At 41.6% G+C, this 15,434-nt stretch overlaps 1 protein-coding gene across 4 annotated transcripts in view; it reads left to right on the plus strand.

The window, feature by feature from the left end:
* The window catches only part of LOC115148837 (flotillin-2a), a 47,609-nt gene that overhangs the window by 14,078 nt on the left and 18,097 nt on the right, over nt 1-15,434 (plus strand). For 3 of the 4 annotated variants that reach the window (XM_029691102.1, XM_029691099.1, XM_029691098.1), the window contains exon 2: nt 12,129-12,210. Coding sequence is in view for 3 of the 4 variants with exons in the window: in XM_029691099.1 (XP_029546959.1) it covers nt 12,129-12,210 (82 nt within the window). In the remaining variant the exon portion in view is untranslated. Of the gene's footprint in view, nt 1-307; nt 442-12,128; nt 12,211-15,434 lie in introns of those variants that run through there. The other variant, XM_029691100.1, reaches the window with a different exon arrangement.

Consider the following 15,434-nt stretch of genomic DNA (forward strand, 5'->3'; position numbering starts at 1 on the left):
CTTTGTAAATATTAATTTAACGTGTAAGTTAATGTTACTTTCACTTGTTATTTACACAGTGACATGCACATTTGCGCGTGATTATCGCAGTGGATAACCTCGTCATTGTGTCATTACCAATTCTGAAAAATGTAGACAGTTACTATATTCCTCTGACGTTAGCTAGCTAGCTAGATCACAGATAGCTGACTCACAGTTGCCGCGTTCAAAACAACTGGGTACTCGGAATCTCAGACTTCAGTGCGTTCAAAACAACTGGGAACTCGGGGGGAAACGAGCTCGGACTGGAAAAAATCGATTTGAACGGTCACCCAACTCGGAATTCCAACTCGGGAACTCGGGCCTCTTTTCTAGTGCTCCGACTTTCCGACCTGAATTATTTTCCCGAGTTTCCAGTTATTTTAAACGCTGCAGTTATGTTTTCCTCCGGGCAGGAGATGAGTACGTATATATTTTTTATTCTAGATGCCACACTTCTCCGACACACCATGTGATTGTAAACAGCATCGCAATCGCACTTATGTCGTTATGAATTAAGTAATTGATGCGCATTTCTAGTTTGGGGAAGTAGGAACGTTGTGATTATGAATGACGGGCTCTGAGTCGTGAGGGGAGGGAACATGATAGTGGGGGGTGCCCATTCCCTTATGTCAGGCTGTCTGTGATGTCAGGTCTAATACGTTTGACATTTTAGCCATTTAGCAGGCGATTTTACCTAGAGCGATTTACAGTTACCTATACATTCAGACCACAAATGTCATGCCAGATTTACGTAATACAGATTAAATGGTATGACATTTGGCCTGGTGTGTTAAAGCCACAGTGATTGTAGCTAATGGAATATTACCCATGAAATACAGTACAACTCTGAACGTATTATAAATAACTTTGGCTAAAAAACAAGGCCATATTAATAGTTTTTAATAATTATGTTCGAGAGGTAGTTTATGGTAGAAAGATATGCTTTTTGCATCTGAAAATGTAATTTCTGGATACTAGACTGCCTGTAGCCTTCTATTTGCAGTGTGGCAATATGAGAGAGCGGTTGTCATGACTCGTGACACGTGAAACCTGAGCAGACCAATGGAATTTGTGGAAGTATTGCTTTATTTCATCCATATGAGTTAAGTTAGAGACAGATGTAGCGTGAGGTCTTTTACGGTCTGGAAACGGACGCAGTCTTTACAGACCCTGATTTGTAGCAGCACTGGAGAACTGCAATTAAACTAAGTTATGTAGTTGTGTATATGCCTTGAAAGATTACAATGCCATTTTCAGGCAGTTTCAAGGACAGAGCTCGCTCGGTCCACTAGGATACATGAGTAGCTAGGCTATGTTATCTTGTTTTTTTGTAGAAAGTTACACAATAAATTAGGCATGATATCATAATCAACCCTTTTGATTGTGTTTTATTATTGAGACTGATTGTATGGTGATTACAAATCACTCAGCAAAATCAGATTTGATTGTTTATGTAGCGTTGGTTAGAGAAATAATCAGATTTGTACTCGTCTTGTACAGATTGCAGTAGTTTGACTGTGGTTTGGGGTGTAGCCTACTACAGTGCATAGTAGTTTGTTTTCATAACCTCTGAGAAACCAGTTTCCTGTCTACATGGGCCGAATACAACGTGAAATGCTTACTTACAAGCCCTTAACCAACAATGCAGTTCAAGAAATAAAGTTAAGAAAATATTTACTAAATAAAGATGAAAAATGTATAAAATAATAAGGCTATGTACAGGGACCAGGGGTACAGGTTAGTCAAGGTAAGTTGTACATGTAGGTAAGGGTAAAGTGACTATGCATAGATGGTAAACAGCGAGTAGCAGCAGTGTAAAAACAAGGGGGGGGGGTGTCAATGTAAATAGTCTGGGTGGCCATTTGATTAATTGTTCAGCAGTCTTATGGCTTGGGGGTCTTTTGTTAAGGAGCCTTTTGGACCTAGACTTGGCACTCCGGTACCGCTTGCTGTGCGGTAACAGAGAGAACAGTCTATGACTTGGGTGAATGGAGTTTTTGACAATTTTTGGGGCCTTCCTCTGACCATGATAGTTTGTTGGTGATGTGGACACTCTCGACCCGTTCCACTACAGCCTGTAGATGTGATTGGGGGTGTGTTCGGCCCTCCTTTTCCTGTAGTCCACGATCAGCTCCTTTGTCTTGCTCACATTGAGGGAGAGGTTGTTGTCCTGGCACCACACTGTCAGGTCTCTGACGACCTCCCTATAGGCTGTCTCATCGTTGTTGGTGATCAGGACTACATTCCTTACTACAGAATGAAAGAACAGCTCTTGGATTTTCCATTGCGTTGAAACCAGAGGGATGAGTCACCAGATGACTATGAGAACCCAAATGTCAGGACGAATTATGGTCACATGATCTACACTACAGTGACCCTCACTTTTCCTTTTGTCACTAGATGACCATGCTGCAACTGACTGAAGAGTTGATGTGCAAGCAAGCTGTTGAGCAAGTACATGAGCTGTCTTTAACTTTAGGGTTATGGTTTGGTTTAGGTCTGGGGTTAGGTTTAGGGGGTCAAAGTTAGGTTAAGGCACAGGCTAGCTTCTCTCATCCCCCATGAAATTCATAATGGCACCGGAGGAGATGGCTGCCGTTTTACGGTCACCTAACCAATTGTGCTATTGTGAGTTTTCGCGTAATTTAAACTTATTTTGTACGTAATGTTTCTGCCACTGTCTCTTATGACCGAAAAGCGCTTCCAGATATCAGGACAGTGATTGCTCACCTCGTACTGGACAAATGCTTTCTTGAACGAGTCCGATGCGAAGGATTTACTTCAGACACCTGACAAGGCCCAAATGCCCGTGATTTGCATGGGAAAGAGACAGAGATATCAGGGACGTAGGTCAGGGTGCCTTGTAAGGATCTGACGGCAAGTTGGCAATCTGCCTCTACCATCAGTCCTATTAGCCAACGTACAATCATTGGATAACAAAATAGAGAAACTACGATCACTAATATCCTACCAATGGGACATAAGATATTACAGTTTAATGTTTCACCGAGTCGTGGCTAATTGACGACATGACTAATTGACGACATACAGCTGGCGGGGTTTACGCTGCATCTGCAAGATGGAACAGCCGCCTCCGGTGAGACAAGGGGTGGCGGTCTGTGTATATTTGTAAACAACAGCTGGTGCACAAAATCTAATAGTAAGGAAGTCTCGAGGATTTCCTCTACCTCAGGAGAGCAAATCTTATCTCATGATAAGCTGTAGACCACACTATTTACCAAGAGTTTATCTATATTCTTCATAACTGTCTATTTACCACCACAAACCGATGCTGTCACTAAGACTGCACTCAATGAGCTGTATACGGCCATAAGCAAACAGGAAAACGCTCATCCAGAGGCGGTGCTCTTGGTGGCTGGGGACTTTAATGCAGGGAAACATAAATCTGTTTTACTAGTATGTTAAATGTGCAACCAGAGGGGGAAAAAACTCTAGACCACCTTTACTCCACACACAGAGATGCGTACAAAGCTCTTCCTCCATTTGGCAAATCTGACCATAATTCGATCCTCCTGATTCCTGTTTACATGCAAAAACTAAAGCAGGAAGCACCAGTGGCTCGGTCAATATAGAAGTGGTCAGATGATGCAGATGCTAAGCTACAGGACTGTTTTGCTAGCACAGACTGGAATATGTTCCAGGATTCTTCCGATGGCATTGCGGCGTACACCACATCAGTCATTGGCTTCATCAATAAGTGCATCGACAACATCGTCTCCACAGTGACTGTACGTACATACTCCAACCAGAATCCATGGATTACAGGTAACATTCGCACTGAGCTGCCGCTTTTAAGGAGCGGGACTCTAACCCAGAAGCTTATGAGGAATGCCCTCCAACGAACCATCCCAGGATCAATACATGACTAAGATCGAATCGTACATCACCGGCTCCGGCGCTCGTCGGATGTGGCCAGGCTTGAAAACTATTAGACTACAAAGGGAAGCACAGCCGTGAGCTGCCCAGGGACATGAGCCTACCAGATGAGCTAAATTACTTCTATGCTTGCTTCGAGGCAAGCAACACTGAAGTATGCATGAGAGCATCAGATGTTCCAGATGACTGTGTGATCACGCTCTCCATAGCCGATTGTGAGTAAGACATTTAAACTAGGGATGCACCAATATGACATTTTTGCCGATATTGATATTTTCCTTGCCAAAAAAAACGATACCGATATATTTACAATTTTAGCAGCCTTTTAAGCATTCTAGTACAGTTAAATAGTTGAAACACGCACTGACCAGTTATTTTGTTGGCATTTACGCATGTCCCCATTACCAGTAAAACTTAATCAAAACCTATTTCTTTCACTTACTTGCTGTGCTGAATTGTTCATTTGTTCAGTCGTTTCATTCTCAACCAGGATTTCATCATACATGTCAAGCAGTGAAGTTTCAGCTCTGTCTGTGGCCACTCTTCCTCGGTGCGCACTGTCATCGTGTCCGTTTCCATCTTGTCCAGCTGTGTCTAACAATTCACGTAACCCCGGTTTCTTGTCTGCATCAAAGTAGCGGTCCTTGTACCTAGCATCGAGCATGGTGGCGACACAGTAAAGAGGCTCAGAATGCCACCAAATCGCTTGTTCACAGCCTCTAGTAGTAGTCTTTTCCAAGTTAACCTCACGGTCTGTCGGCAGTTTTATTGAGCAGGCGTTTCAATGCTATGACAGAGGGTATCATGTTGTCGGCAGCAGACACAGTTGATGAGCTTATTCTCGAGTCAGTTGTTCGAATGGAGCTAAAAGTGTGTTCATGTTTCAATCATGTTCTCAAATGCCATTGAAATGGCAGCAGTGGTAGGAGAACCAGCACATTCTTGTGCATGCAATAAGGCTTTCCTCAGTACAAAATCCTCATCGACCCACTGTGCTGTCAGACTCGGCATGCTCATGGGGCTGATATCGCTCGTCCAAATGTCAGTTGTGAAGCTAATAGCAGTGACGCCCATAGCAAGTAGCTCATGGATTTACGTTTCAACAATACTGTTTACGTCCGGTAGGGCAACATCTGAAAAATAGCACCTACTTGGTAGTGTGTACCGGGGCTCGAGGTGCTCGACCAGTCGGTGAAAACCAACATCATACACGACAGAGAACGGTTGATTGTCAAGGGCAATGAATTGTATTATTTTGGCGTTAATGGATTTTGGCTTTGCGTTGTCTCACTGAAATGTTCTTACTCTTTCAAATGACTGCTCGACTTGTTGACTGCTCGATCCACACAGCAGACATTGTGGGCTAGGTTAGGAATGCTGTGTTGCACGTGTAGTGCTATATTTTTTGTGGCGTCATTGTCATCTACCTACGTTTATATAGGTATGCACGTCAGCTTTGACATCTGTTTTGCACATCGATGTTAAACTAGACATCGGGCCGACGTTGGCATTTTAGGCTAATATCGTCCGATTTCTGATATGCTTACCAATATATTGTGCATCCCTATTCTAAACAGGTCAACATTCACAAGGCCGCAGGGCCAGAACAGATTACCAGGACATGTTCTACGAGCATGCGCTGACCAACTGGCAAGTGTCTTCCCTGACATTTTCAACCTCTCACTGTCCGAGTCTGTAAAACCAACATGTTTCAAGCAGACCACCTTAGTCCCTGTGCCCAAGAACACTAAGGTAACCTGCCTACATGACTACCGACCCGTAGCACTCATGTCTGTAGCCATGAAGTGCTTTGAAAGGCTGGTCATGGCTCACATCAACACCATTATCCCAGAAACCTTAGACCCACTCCAATTTGCATACCGCACCAACAGAGCCACAGATGATGCTATCTCTATTACACTCCACACTGCCCTTTCCCACCTGGACAAAAGGAACACCTTTGTGAGAATGCTATTCATTGACTACAGCTCTGCGTTCAACACCCTAGTGCCCTCAAAGCTCATCGCTAAAGACCCTGGGACTGTACACCTCCCTCTGCAACTGGATCCTGGACTTCCTGATGGGCCGCCCCCAGGTGGTGAGGGTAGGTAGCAACACAACCGCCACGCTGATCCTCAACATGAGGGCCCCTCGGGTGAGTGCTCAGTCCCCTCCTGTACTCTCTGTTCACTTATGACTGTGTGGCCAGGCATGACTCCAACACCAAGTTTGCCGACGACACAAGTGGTAGGCCTTATCACCGACAATGATGAGACCGCCTATAGGGTGAGGTCAGAGACCTGGCCGTGTGGTGCCCGGATAACAACCTCTCCCTCAACGTGACCAAGACAAAATAGATAATTGTGGTCTACAGGGAAAAAGAGGACAGCGCACGCCCCCATTCTCATCGACGGGGCTGTAGTGAAGCAGGTTGAGACCTTCAAGTTCCTTGGTGTCCACATCACCAACAAACTAACATGGTCCAAACACCAAGACAGTCGTGAAGAGGGCACGGCAAAGCCTATTCCCCCTCAGGAGACTGAACGTTCAGCAGCTGCACCATCGAGAGCATCCTGACTGGTTGCATCACCGCCTAGTTTGGCAACTTCTCGGCATCTGACCATAAGGCTCTACAGAGGGTAGCGCGTATGGCCCAAAACATCACTGGGGCCAAGCTTCCTGCCATCCAGGACCTCTATCCCAGGTGGTGTCGGAGGAAGGCCCTAAAAATTGTCAGACTCCAGCCACCCTAGTCATAGACTGTTCTCTCTAATACCGCACAGCAAGCGGTACCGGAGCGCCAAGTCTTGGTCCAAAAGGCTTTTTAACAGCTTCTACCCCCAAGCCATAAGACTCCTGAACAACTAATCAAATGTCTGCCAAGACTATTTGCATTGCTCCCCCCATCTTTTACGCTGCTGCTACTCTGTTTATTATCTATGCATAGTCACTTTAACTCTACCTATGTACATATTACTAAGCTGTGCCCCCGCACATTGACTTTGTACTGATACCCCCTGTATATAGCCTCGCTACTGTTATTTTCTCTTTTTTGTAACTTTTTTTTCTTTACTGCATTGTTGGTTAAGGGCTTGCAAGTAAGGATTACACTAAGGTATTGTGTGGTCTATTCATAATGGACAGTTATCAAATTGTATTTGTCACATGCACCAAACACCTATTGTGTTTGGTGCATGTGACAAATACAATTTGATAACTGTCCATTATGAATAGACCACACACTAGTAACGCGTAAGATTTTCTCTTAGAATATTTTTTTTTTAAATAAAATGGGTCCTTTCTTTTTCAAAGAAACAAAGGCCTATCCATAGCGCATGAATCAACCAGGCATGAAGCGACCCAAAATGTGATGCCATGCTTTTTAAGGGGTAAATTCTCACTCATTCCCATGGTGGCCTCTAGTATGTGGAGTCTGTCTGGCATCTGAAGTATTCTGAGGGAAGCAGAGCAGCAGCTGTGACTACAAGTCAGTCACTCTACTCACTGAAATAATCCATCCGTCCAGGGTCTGTTTCAGCATTGCTCCTCATCACTTTGGAGACCTGCATTAAGACGTCCATCTTGTAATATGGCCCACACACCTTATTACAAAATGTCAGTATGCAATGAGTGCTGAATGGCACTGGGAGTCTCTGACCAGCACATAGGGCTGGGCAATATTGCATAAAAAGTCAACTAGATTTTTAAATTGAGTGGCATTTCACTATATATACATACATGCATAGTACATTCAGATCCCTTGACTTTTTCCACATTTGGTTAAGGTACTGCCTTATTTTAAAGTTGTTTTTATTCCTCATCAATCTACACACAATACCCCATAATGACAAAGCAAACAGGGTTTTAGAATTTTTTCCTAATGTAAAAAATAATAATTCTGGTATCACATTTACATTCAGACCCGTTACTCAGTACTTTGTTGAAGCACCATTGTCAGCAATTGGGTATGAGGCTACAAGCTTCGCACACGTGTATTTGGGGAGTTTCTCACATCCTTTGCAGATCCTCTAAGGTTGGATTGGGAGCATCGCTGCACAGCTATTTTCAGGTCTCTCCAGAGATGTTGGATCGGGTTCAAGTCCGGGCTCTGGCTGGGTCACTCAAGGACATTAAGAGATTTGTTCCAAAAACCACTCCTGCGTTTTTCTTGGCTATGTGCTTAGGGTTGTTGTCCTGTTGGAAGGTGAACCTTCGCCCCAGTCTGAGGTCCTGAGTGCTCTGGAGCAGGTTTTCTTCAAGGATCGCTCTGTACTTTGCTCCGTTCATCTTTCCCTCGACCCTGACTAGTCTTCCAGTCCCTGCTGCTGAAAATCCTCCCCACATCATAATGCTGCCACCACCATGCTTCACCGTAGGAATGCTGCCAGGTTTCCTCCAGACATGACACCTGGCATTCAGGCCAAATAGTTAAATCTTGGTTTTATCAGACCAGAGAATCTTGTTTCTCATGGTCTGAGAGCCCCTTAGGTGCCTTTTGGCAAACTCCAAGCGGGCTGTCATGTGCCTTTTTACTGAGTGGCTTCCGTCTGGGCACTCTACCATAAAAGCCTGATTGGGGGAGTGCTGCAGAGATGGTTGTCCTTCTGGAACGTTCTCCCATCTCCACAGAGGAACTCTGGAGCTTTGTCAGTGACCATCAGGTTCTCCCCCGATTGCTCAGTTTGTCCAGGCGGCCAGCTCTAGAAAGAGCCATGAGGGTTCCAAACTTCTTCCATTTTAGAATGATGGAGGCCACTGTGTTCTTGGGGACCTTATATGCTGAAGATGTTTTTTGGTACCCTTCCCCAGATCTGTGCCTCGACACAATCCTGTCTCAGAGCTCTACTGACAATTCCTTCGACCTCATGGCTTGGTTTTTGCTCTGACATGCACTGTCTGTCAACTGTGGGACCTTATATAGACTGGTGTGTGCCTTTCCAAATCATGTCCAATCAATTGAATTTACCACAGGTGGACTCCAATTAAGTTGTAGAAACATCTCAAGGATGATGATCAATGGACACAGGATGCCCCTGAGCTCATTTTCGAGTCTCATAGCAAAGGGTCTGAATACTTATGTAAATAAGGTATTTCAGTGAATTAAAAAAAAAAAAATTGTAAACATTTCTAAAAATGTTTTCGCTTTGTGTGTAGGTTGATGAGAATTGTTTTATTTAATCTATTTTAGAATGAGGCTGTGAAAAAAGGGAAGGGGTCTGAATACTTTCCAAATGCACTGTATTTGTATGTTTAGTGTTAAATTTCTTGATCAGTCTTTCTTTATCAAAATGTCTGCCCCCATTGCTGTGAACATCTGAGCTCTAGCTTGGCTTTCTGAACTTATGAACTCGCCTTTCATCTCATATTAGTCTTGTCTGTCTGACAAATGGAAAGTGTTTTATTTATTTTTTTAATCGATTAATTATTTTAGATTAATGGCTATAAATCTCTCCATGTGCTACCGTGATGAAACCACTCTCTCTACAATGTTGTTGATCCATCCTCAGTTTTCTCCTATCACAGCCATTAAACTCTAACTGTTTTAAAGTCACCATTGCAATCATGGTGAAATCCAGGAGCGGTTTCCTTACTCACAGGCGTCCTTCCTAATCTCAGTTGCCCGAATCTTTGGATGGTGTATCAATACACCCAATCACTACAAAGGTTAATTAATAACTTCACCATGCTCAAAGAGATATTTAGTGTCTGCTTTATCTTTTTTACCCATACAGATAATTGTATGTGTGGGATGCAGGGATAATGTAGTTATTCAAAAATCATGGTAAACACTATTGCACACAGAGTGAGTCCATGCAATTTATTGTGACCTTTTTTAAGCACATTTTTACTCAACTTATTTAGCCTTGCCATAACAGGGGTTGAATACTTCTAAACTTTCAATAAACATAATTCCACTTTGAGATTATGGGGTATTGTGTGTAGGCCAGTGACACAATCTCAATTTAATCCATTTTAAATGCAGGCTTTAACGTGGAAAAAGTCAAGGGGTGTGAATACTTTCTGAAGGCACTGTAAATAGCCTTTGAGCGTGATGCCCTTGCAGCTAAACTGTCATTCTATAGGCCTAATAGTAAGTTAGAGATTGTTTGCAGTCAAGACAAGCCAGCAGCTCCCCCTCGTGTGTGGGGGTGTCGTGAAAGCTGGACATTTCTGGTCAACAGCCAGAAATGCTTGACGAACTTAGATGGCACTGCTTGCTGTGGGGTTTTTTTAAACCTGTATTGCTTGTGGTTTATCAGAGCCAGAATACCTTTTTTCACACACACAAATTATAAAATGATGGAATCACACAAATCATGTGAGAAACAGCAGACATTTTATTAATGTGAAATGAAACCTTGTTGTCATGATCTGCAAGGAAGCTTAGAAAGTCTTGTGTTTATTAAAGAAAATGCTAGGCTATTTATTATGGTTGTGGTTCATACAAGGAATGATTCTTTAATTTCCTCTCAGGTCTACAGTACCTTTGGCAAACTGCATTTCCTCAGATTTGGGAGGGATATTGCACATGCTTGTCTGGGTAAATGAACAGACAATGTTCCCTTGGCATGAAACATTTCTCTACAGTGTGCCCTAATGAACACGACCCTGCTGACCTTACAGCTGACAATCATTCTCATGTCACGTCCTGACCATAGTAAGTTGTTATTTTCTATGGTAGAGTAGGTCAGGGCGTGACAGGGGTTTTTTCTAGTTTAGTTATGTTCTAGTTTTGTATTTCTATGTTGGGCTCTGTTTGGGATGATCTCCAATTAGAGGCAGCTGGTCATCGTTGTCTCTAATTGGAGGTCAAATTTAAGTTGGTGTTTGTCCCACCTGGGTTTGTGGGAGATTTGTTTTTGAGTACGTGCATGTTCACTCTGCGTCACACTTTTTTTTGGGGGGGGGGTATTCACTTTAATTATATGTATTGCAAAGTTTCACAGTGAAAATAAAAGGTGGAATGACACACGCTGCACTTTGGTCCGCTCCTCCTTTTGACAACCGTGACATCTCAACACTCCTCAAATTAATTTGCTCCTTCTGCAAGGCAGCTATAATAGACTGGTGGGTTGTTGAGCAACAAACCCAAGGTGTGCACAACTGGTGGGGTTAACTTAGAAACAAAAGATTGACAACATTTAAATTATATTTCCTCTACATTTTATTGAAAACATAAATACATTTGCACAATGTGCACTTTTCTCTCAAATGCATTGTTACTTGTTATTTAGCTAGCAATTTTTTTTTGTTATATTAGCATAGACGTGATGAGTCAACACCTTAAGACATGGTATCAATAACAAGATATGAGTTGCCTACGATTCCCCACATGGCAGCTTCCTTGTCATAGCTAGCAACTATTTGACCGTCAAGAATCATAACAAAGTTCTGCCCCGTCAATGCGCCATGCATCGCTTTCGTGACGTCATCTAACCTGTCGGAAGAATGAAGGGAGTGGCCAAATAATCCCCTTAATGTGATAGCTGTCCTTGTTAGTGTATTTACTCTAGACTTTATCATAGCCTGGGGGCCGACAACTACTACCAGTAAAAACCCTTTTTAACTGCCATTTGTTAGCACAATTGTGTTTTCCAGAACTTGATTTCTCATTTGCGTGTGAGCTAACTTTCCTGCAGTAGAAGTGTCACCACCACCATCAATTGGGGTTTGTTGGTATAAGTGCTAGGGGAAGTTCTTAGTGAGAGGGTTTAGTTTGTGGTCTACAGAAGGCTTGTTGTGACTGTAAATCAGTTAAATAACTAGTTTCTACATGAGGCCTAAAACACTCACAAATACACTGAACTAAGAGGGGAATAACACTTCATACAATATGACACTGTAATAGGTTAACACTAAATTGGGTTTGTTTGTAGGCATGTGGAAGGGTGGTACAGCTTTGGTTGACTAGATACTTTATGGTTCATTGATATAGTACTGTAGCAAAGCATTTCAATCCCAATCTACATTCAGTTTATTGACCTATATTCTAACCACTACCACCCACTCCTCCCTGGTACCTCAGCTCTTCAAACTCAGGTCTGATACCATGATACTGGTCTGGTTTACTATGGTCGAATAATAGTGTAATACTCTGATAATGATACTGCGGTGCAATGACAATGACTGTGTAAAATACAGTACTATTTCTATGGTGTTATCATTAGTGGTTACAATGTCATGCTCATGTTGTCTGTGTTGACCAACAGGTGGTTGCTGTGGCTCCGATGGGAAGACCTATGTGGTGGGAGGCTGGTCATGGGCCTGGTGGCTCATCACAGACATCCAGAGGTAAGGAAAGGGTGTAACCCATTCACAGGATTTAGGTATCCTACAGTTTGGAATTATACACCAACGCAATGGAGTGATTTAGGTGCCAATATTTCTGAATTTGTATTTAGATATGCCTATTGAATTTGAATTCAATATTTTGGGGTTTGTAATGAACAAAGTGAACCATTGAATTCATAAATTGAATTTGAATAAATATTGCATTCAGTTTTAAAATTGAATATTTAAATTGAATATGTATTTCAATATTGCATTCATTGTCTGCTTAAAACTAGACTTGATAAATGTTGAATTTAAATATTGAATTGTAAAACTGAATGCAATATTCAGTTTCAAATCCTAAAACACAAGTTCACTTTATGAATTCAATGATTACATTTGTGCATTACAAATTCATAAATATTGAATTCAAGTACAGTTTCTGTTGGCACTGAAATCGCTCTACACTGCCCAAACATCCAGCCATCATTTACCTGCAAAAGGCCTCCATTTGTGCCTATTGTTTGTTGGTAGACAAATGAGTATTTTTAAACCTCAACGCCATATTTAAAACTGCCCATTTATCCTGACATCTACACCACACATTAAAACATCTTTCCAAGCTACATTAGATATTATAGTCTCTTCACCAACACAAAGGAAAATGAGCTTTGTTATATTATAAGCTGGACAAGTGGTTTGTGTGTGTAAACACAGCACATCACTGCACCCACTACTCAGCTGCTCTCGAACACAACATTGCAGCTAACAACCCCTGTACACACTACAGCATTGAAATGGAAAGACAAACACTGACAGAGGTTAGTGAAGGTCAGGTGCAGTTCAATCTCGCAGAATTCTGTTCTCCTGTAGAAACGGATAATATTACAGTTAGCCTGTATTTAACAAATCAACATTTTAGCTTCCACAGCGCATATGATAGTTGTGAAATGAAGTCGGAATGATTAAAACATTTGCAGTGATAGTTTTTATATCTCTGAACACAGCAAATCCCATTACAATTTATTTGATGCATTTTCCCTTAACTACATATACAGTATTGTTAATGTTATGAATTTAATGTGTTATGTGTATGTTTGTTCCCTCTTTGTCTCTTTGTTTCTGCCATGCTAACTAACATGCCTTGCCTGGTATGTGTCTCTCTCTGCCCTGCCGTGTCTTGGGGATGATGTCCGAACTAGCTTAAAGCTATAAAGACAAGTTGTGAATCCCAAACCACCCCCCTCTCTTCTACCAACTCGCTCAGAGGGCCCTCCGTTATCACGTGTTGCTAACAAAACTTCAAGGGTGACTTCCAGAGAGTGGCGATGGGCTCAATACACCCATCAACTTCGGGACACACTCCTGACTTGAATGACGCAATTCATGTTCCACTTTTAAATAATAAAACGAGCATGAAATCCAAATTAATAAGCCCCACCCCGTCGTTTTACAAGATATAAACCTCAGTAACATTTAATTTTGAGGTATTTTGTCTGTTACATGTGTCAAGTCTTGAAATAAGTCATCAACAAATGCATGTGACGTATAATTAGGCACGCCTCTTCTTTTGTATGAAATTCAAACATTTTGCAGTGCGTTAGCAACACTGATGCCTGCAACCTGGCTGGCTCGGTCAAAATGGCTATCTGAGGGTCTAATTAGCCCCTGCACCTTCAATAATTTTCACTCCCTCAGATTTGGGACACTTGTGCAAATGGAGGAGGTGCGCGTAAATGTGCAAATGGAGGGGCGAGGGGAGGGGGGTGATTTGGGATTCAGCCAAGGGCTTTTGTCTAGTAGTTGCTAGGATACCTGCCATTAAGGCTCTAAATAAAGTGAAGTAGAGGCATGGGATGGCTCAAGTGTTTGTTGCCTGTGGTGCTCTTAAGGTTGTTTTCACACTTGGTCCCCTTCAGAAAAAAATTGTGCCCTTTTTGGATATTGATTAGTGATTGTCAAGGATGCACAAAGTTAGTTCCGATTTTTTGCATTGTGGTCTATAGGCTAAGAGTTTCAAACTTTATTCGATTGTGGGGGTTGGATAGTGTAAAGCACTAAAGATAAGACAAAATAATTGTAATCAAGTCGCTCTGGATAAGAGCGTCTGCTAAATGACTAAAATGTAAAATACTATTAACATGTAAATATGTTAACAATAATATTTACATATAGTAGAAGAATAACTGCAGATGAAATAATGCTGTCATTGAAAATTGTACACCCAATGAGAAGACAACATATTTGATGAGAATCACAACTAAAATCAATTCTCGCTCTTAAAGGGGCAAGCTGCCTAAGCTTTAAGAGCTAGAATTGATGTTAGTTGTGATTCTCATCAAATATGTTGTCTTCTCATTGGGTGTACAATTTTCAATTACAGCATTATTTCATCTGCAGTTATTCTTCTGCCATTTATTCTGTTAAATTTAAATATTATTGTTAACATATTTACATGTTAATAGTATTTTACATTTTTGTCATTTAGCAGACGCTCTTATCCAGAGCGACTTGATTACAATTATTGTCTTTATCTTTTAACTAAATGCAATCTATTAGCTTCCAAAATGTAAGTAGGTACAGTGCCTTGAGAAAGTATTCATACCACTTGATTTATTCCACATTTTGTTGTTACAGCCCGAATTCAAAATTGATTTAAATGTTTTTTTTTCACCACATCTACACACAACACCCCATAATGACAAAGTGAAAACATTGAAGTCAATACTTTGTAGAAGTACATTTGGCAGTGATTACAGCTTTGAGTATTTCTGGGTAAGTCTCTAAGAGCTTTCCGCACCTGGATTGTAGGCTACTGTGGCTATTTCATCATAATGTACCGTTGAAGTTGGAAGTTTACATACACTTAAGTTGGAGTCATTAAAACTAGTTTTTCAACCACTCCACAAATTTCTTGTTAACAAACTAGTTTTGGTAAGTCGGTTAGGACATCTACTTTGTGCATGACACAAGTAATTTTTCCAACAATTGTTTACAGACAGATTATTTAACTTATAATTCACTGTATCACAATTCCAGTGGGTCAGAAGTTTACATAAACTAAGTTGACTGTGCCTTCAAACAGCTTGGAAAATTCCAGAAAATGATGTCATGGCTTTAGAAGCTTCTGATAGGCTAATTGACATAATTTCAGTCAATTGGAGGTGTGGCTGTATTTCAAGGCCTACCTTTAAACTCAGTGCCTCTTTGCTTGACATCATGGGAAAATCAAAAGATATCAGCCA

Source organism: Salmo trutta, chromosome 15 (genome assembly GCF_901001165.1).
Source record: "Salmo trutta chromosome 15, fSalTru1.1, whole genome shotgun sequence".
In the NCBI taxonomy this organism is placed as follows: Eukaryota; Metazoa; Chordata; class Actinopteri; order Salmoniformes; family Salmonidae; genus Salmo; species Salmo trutta.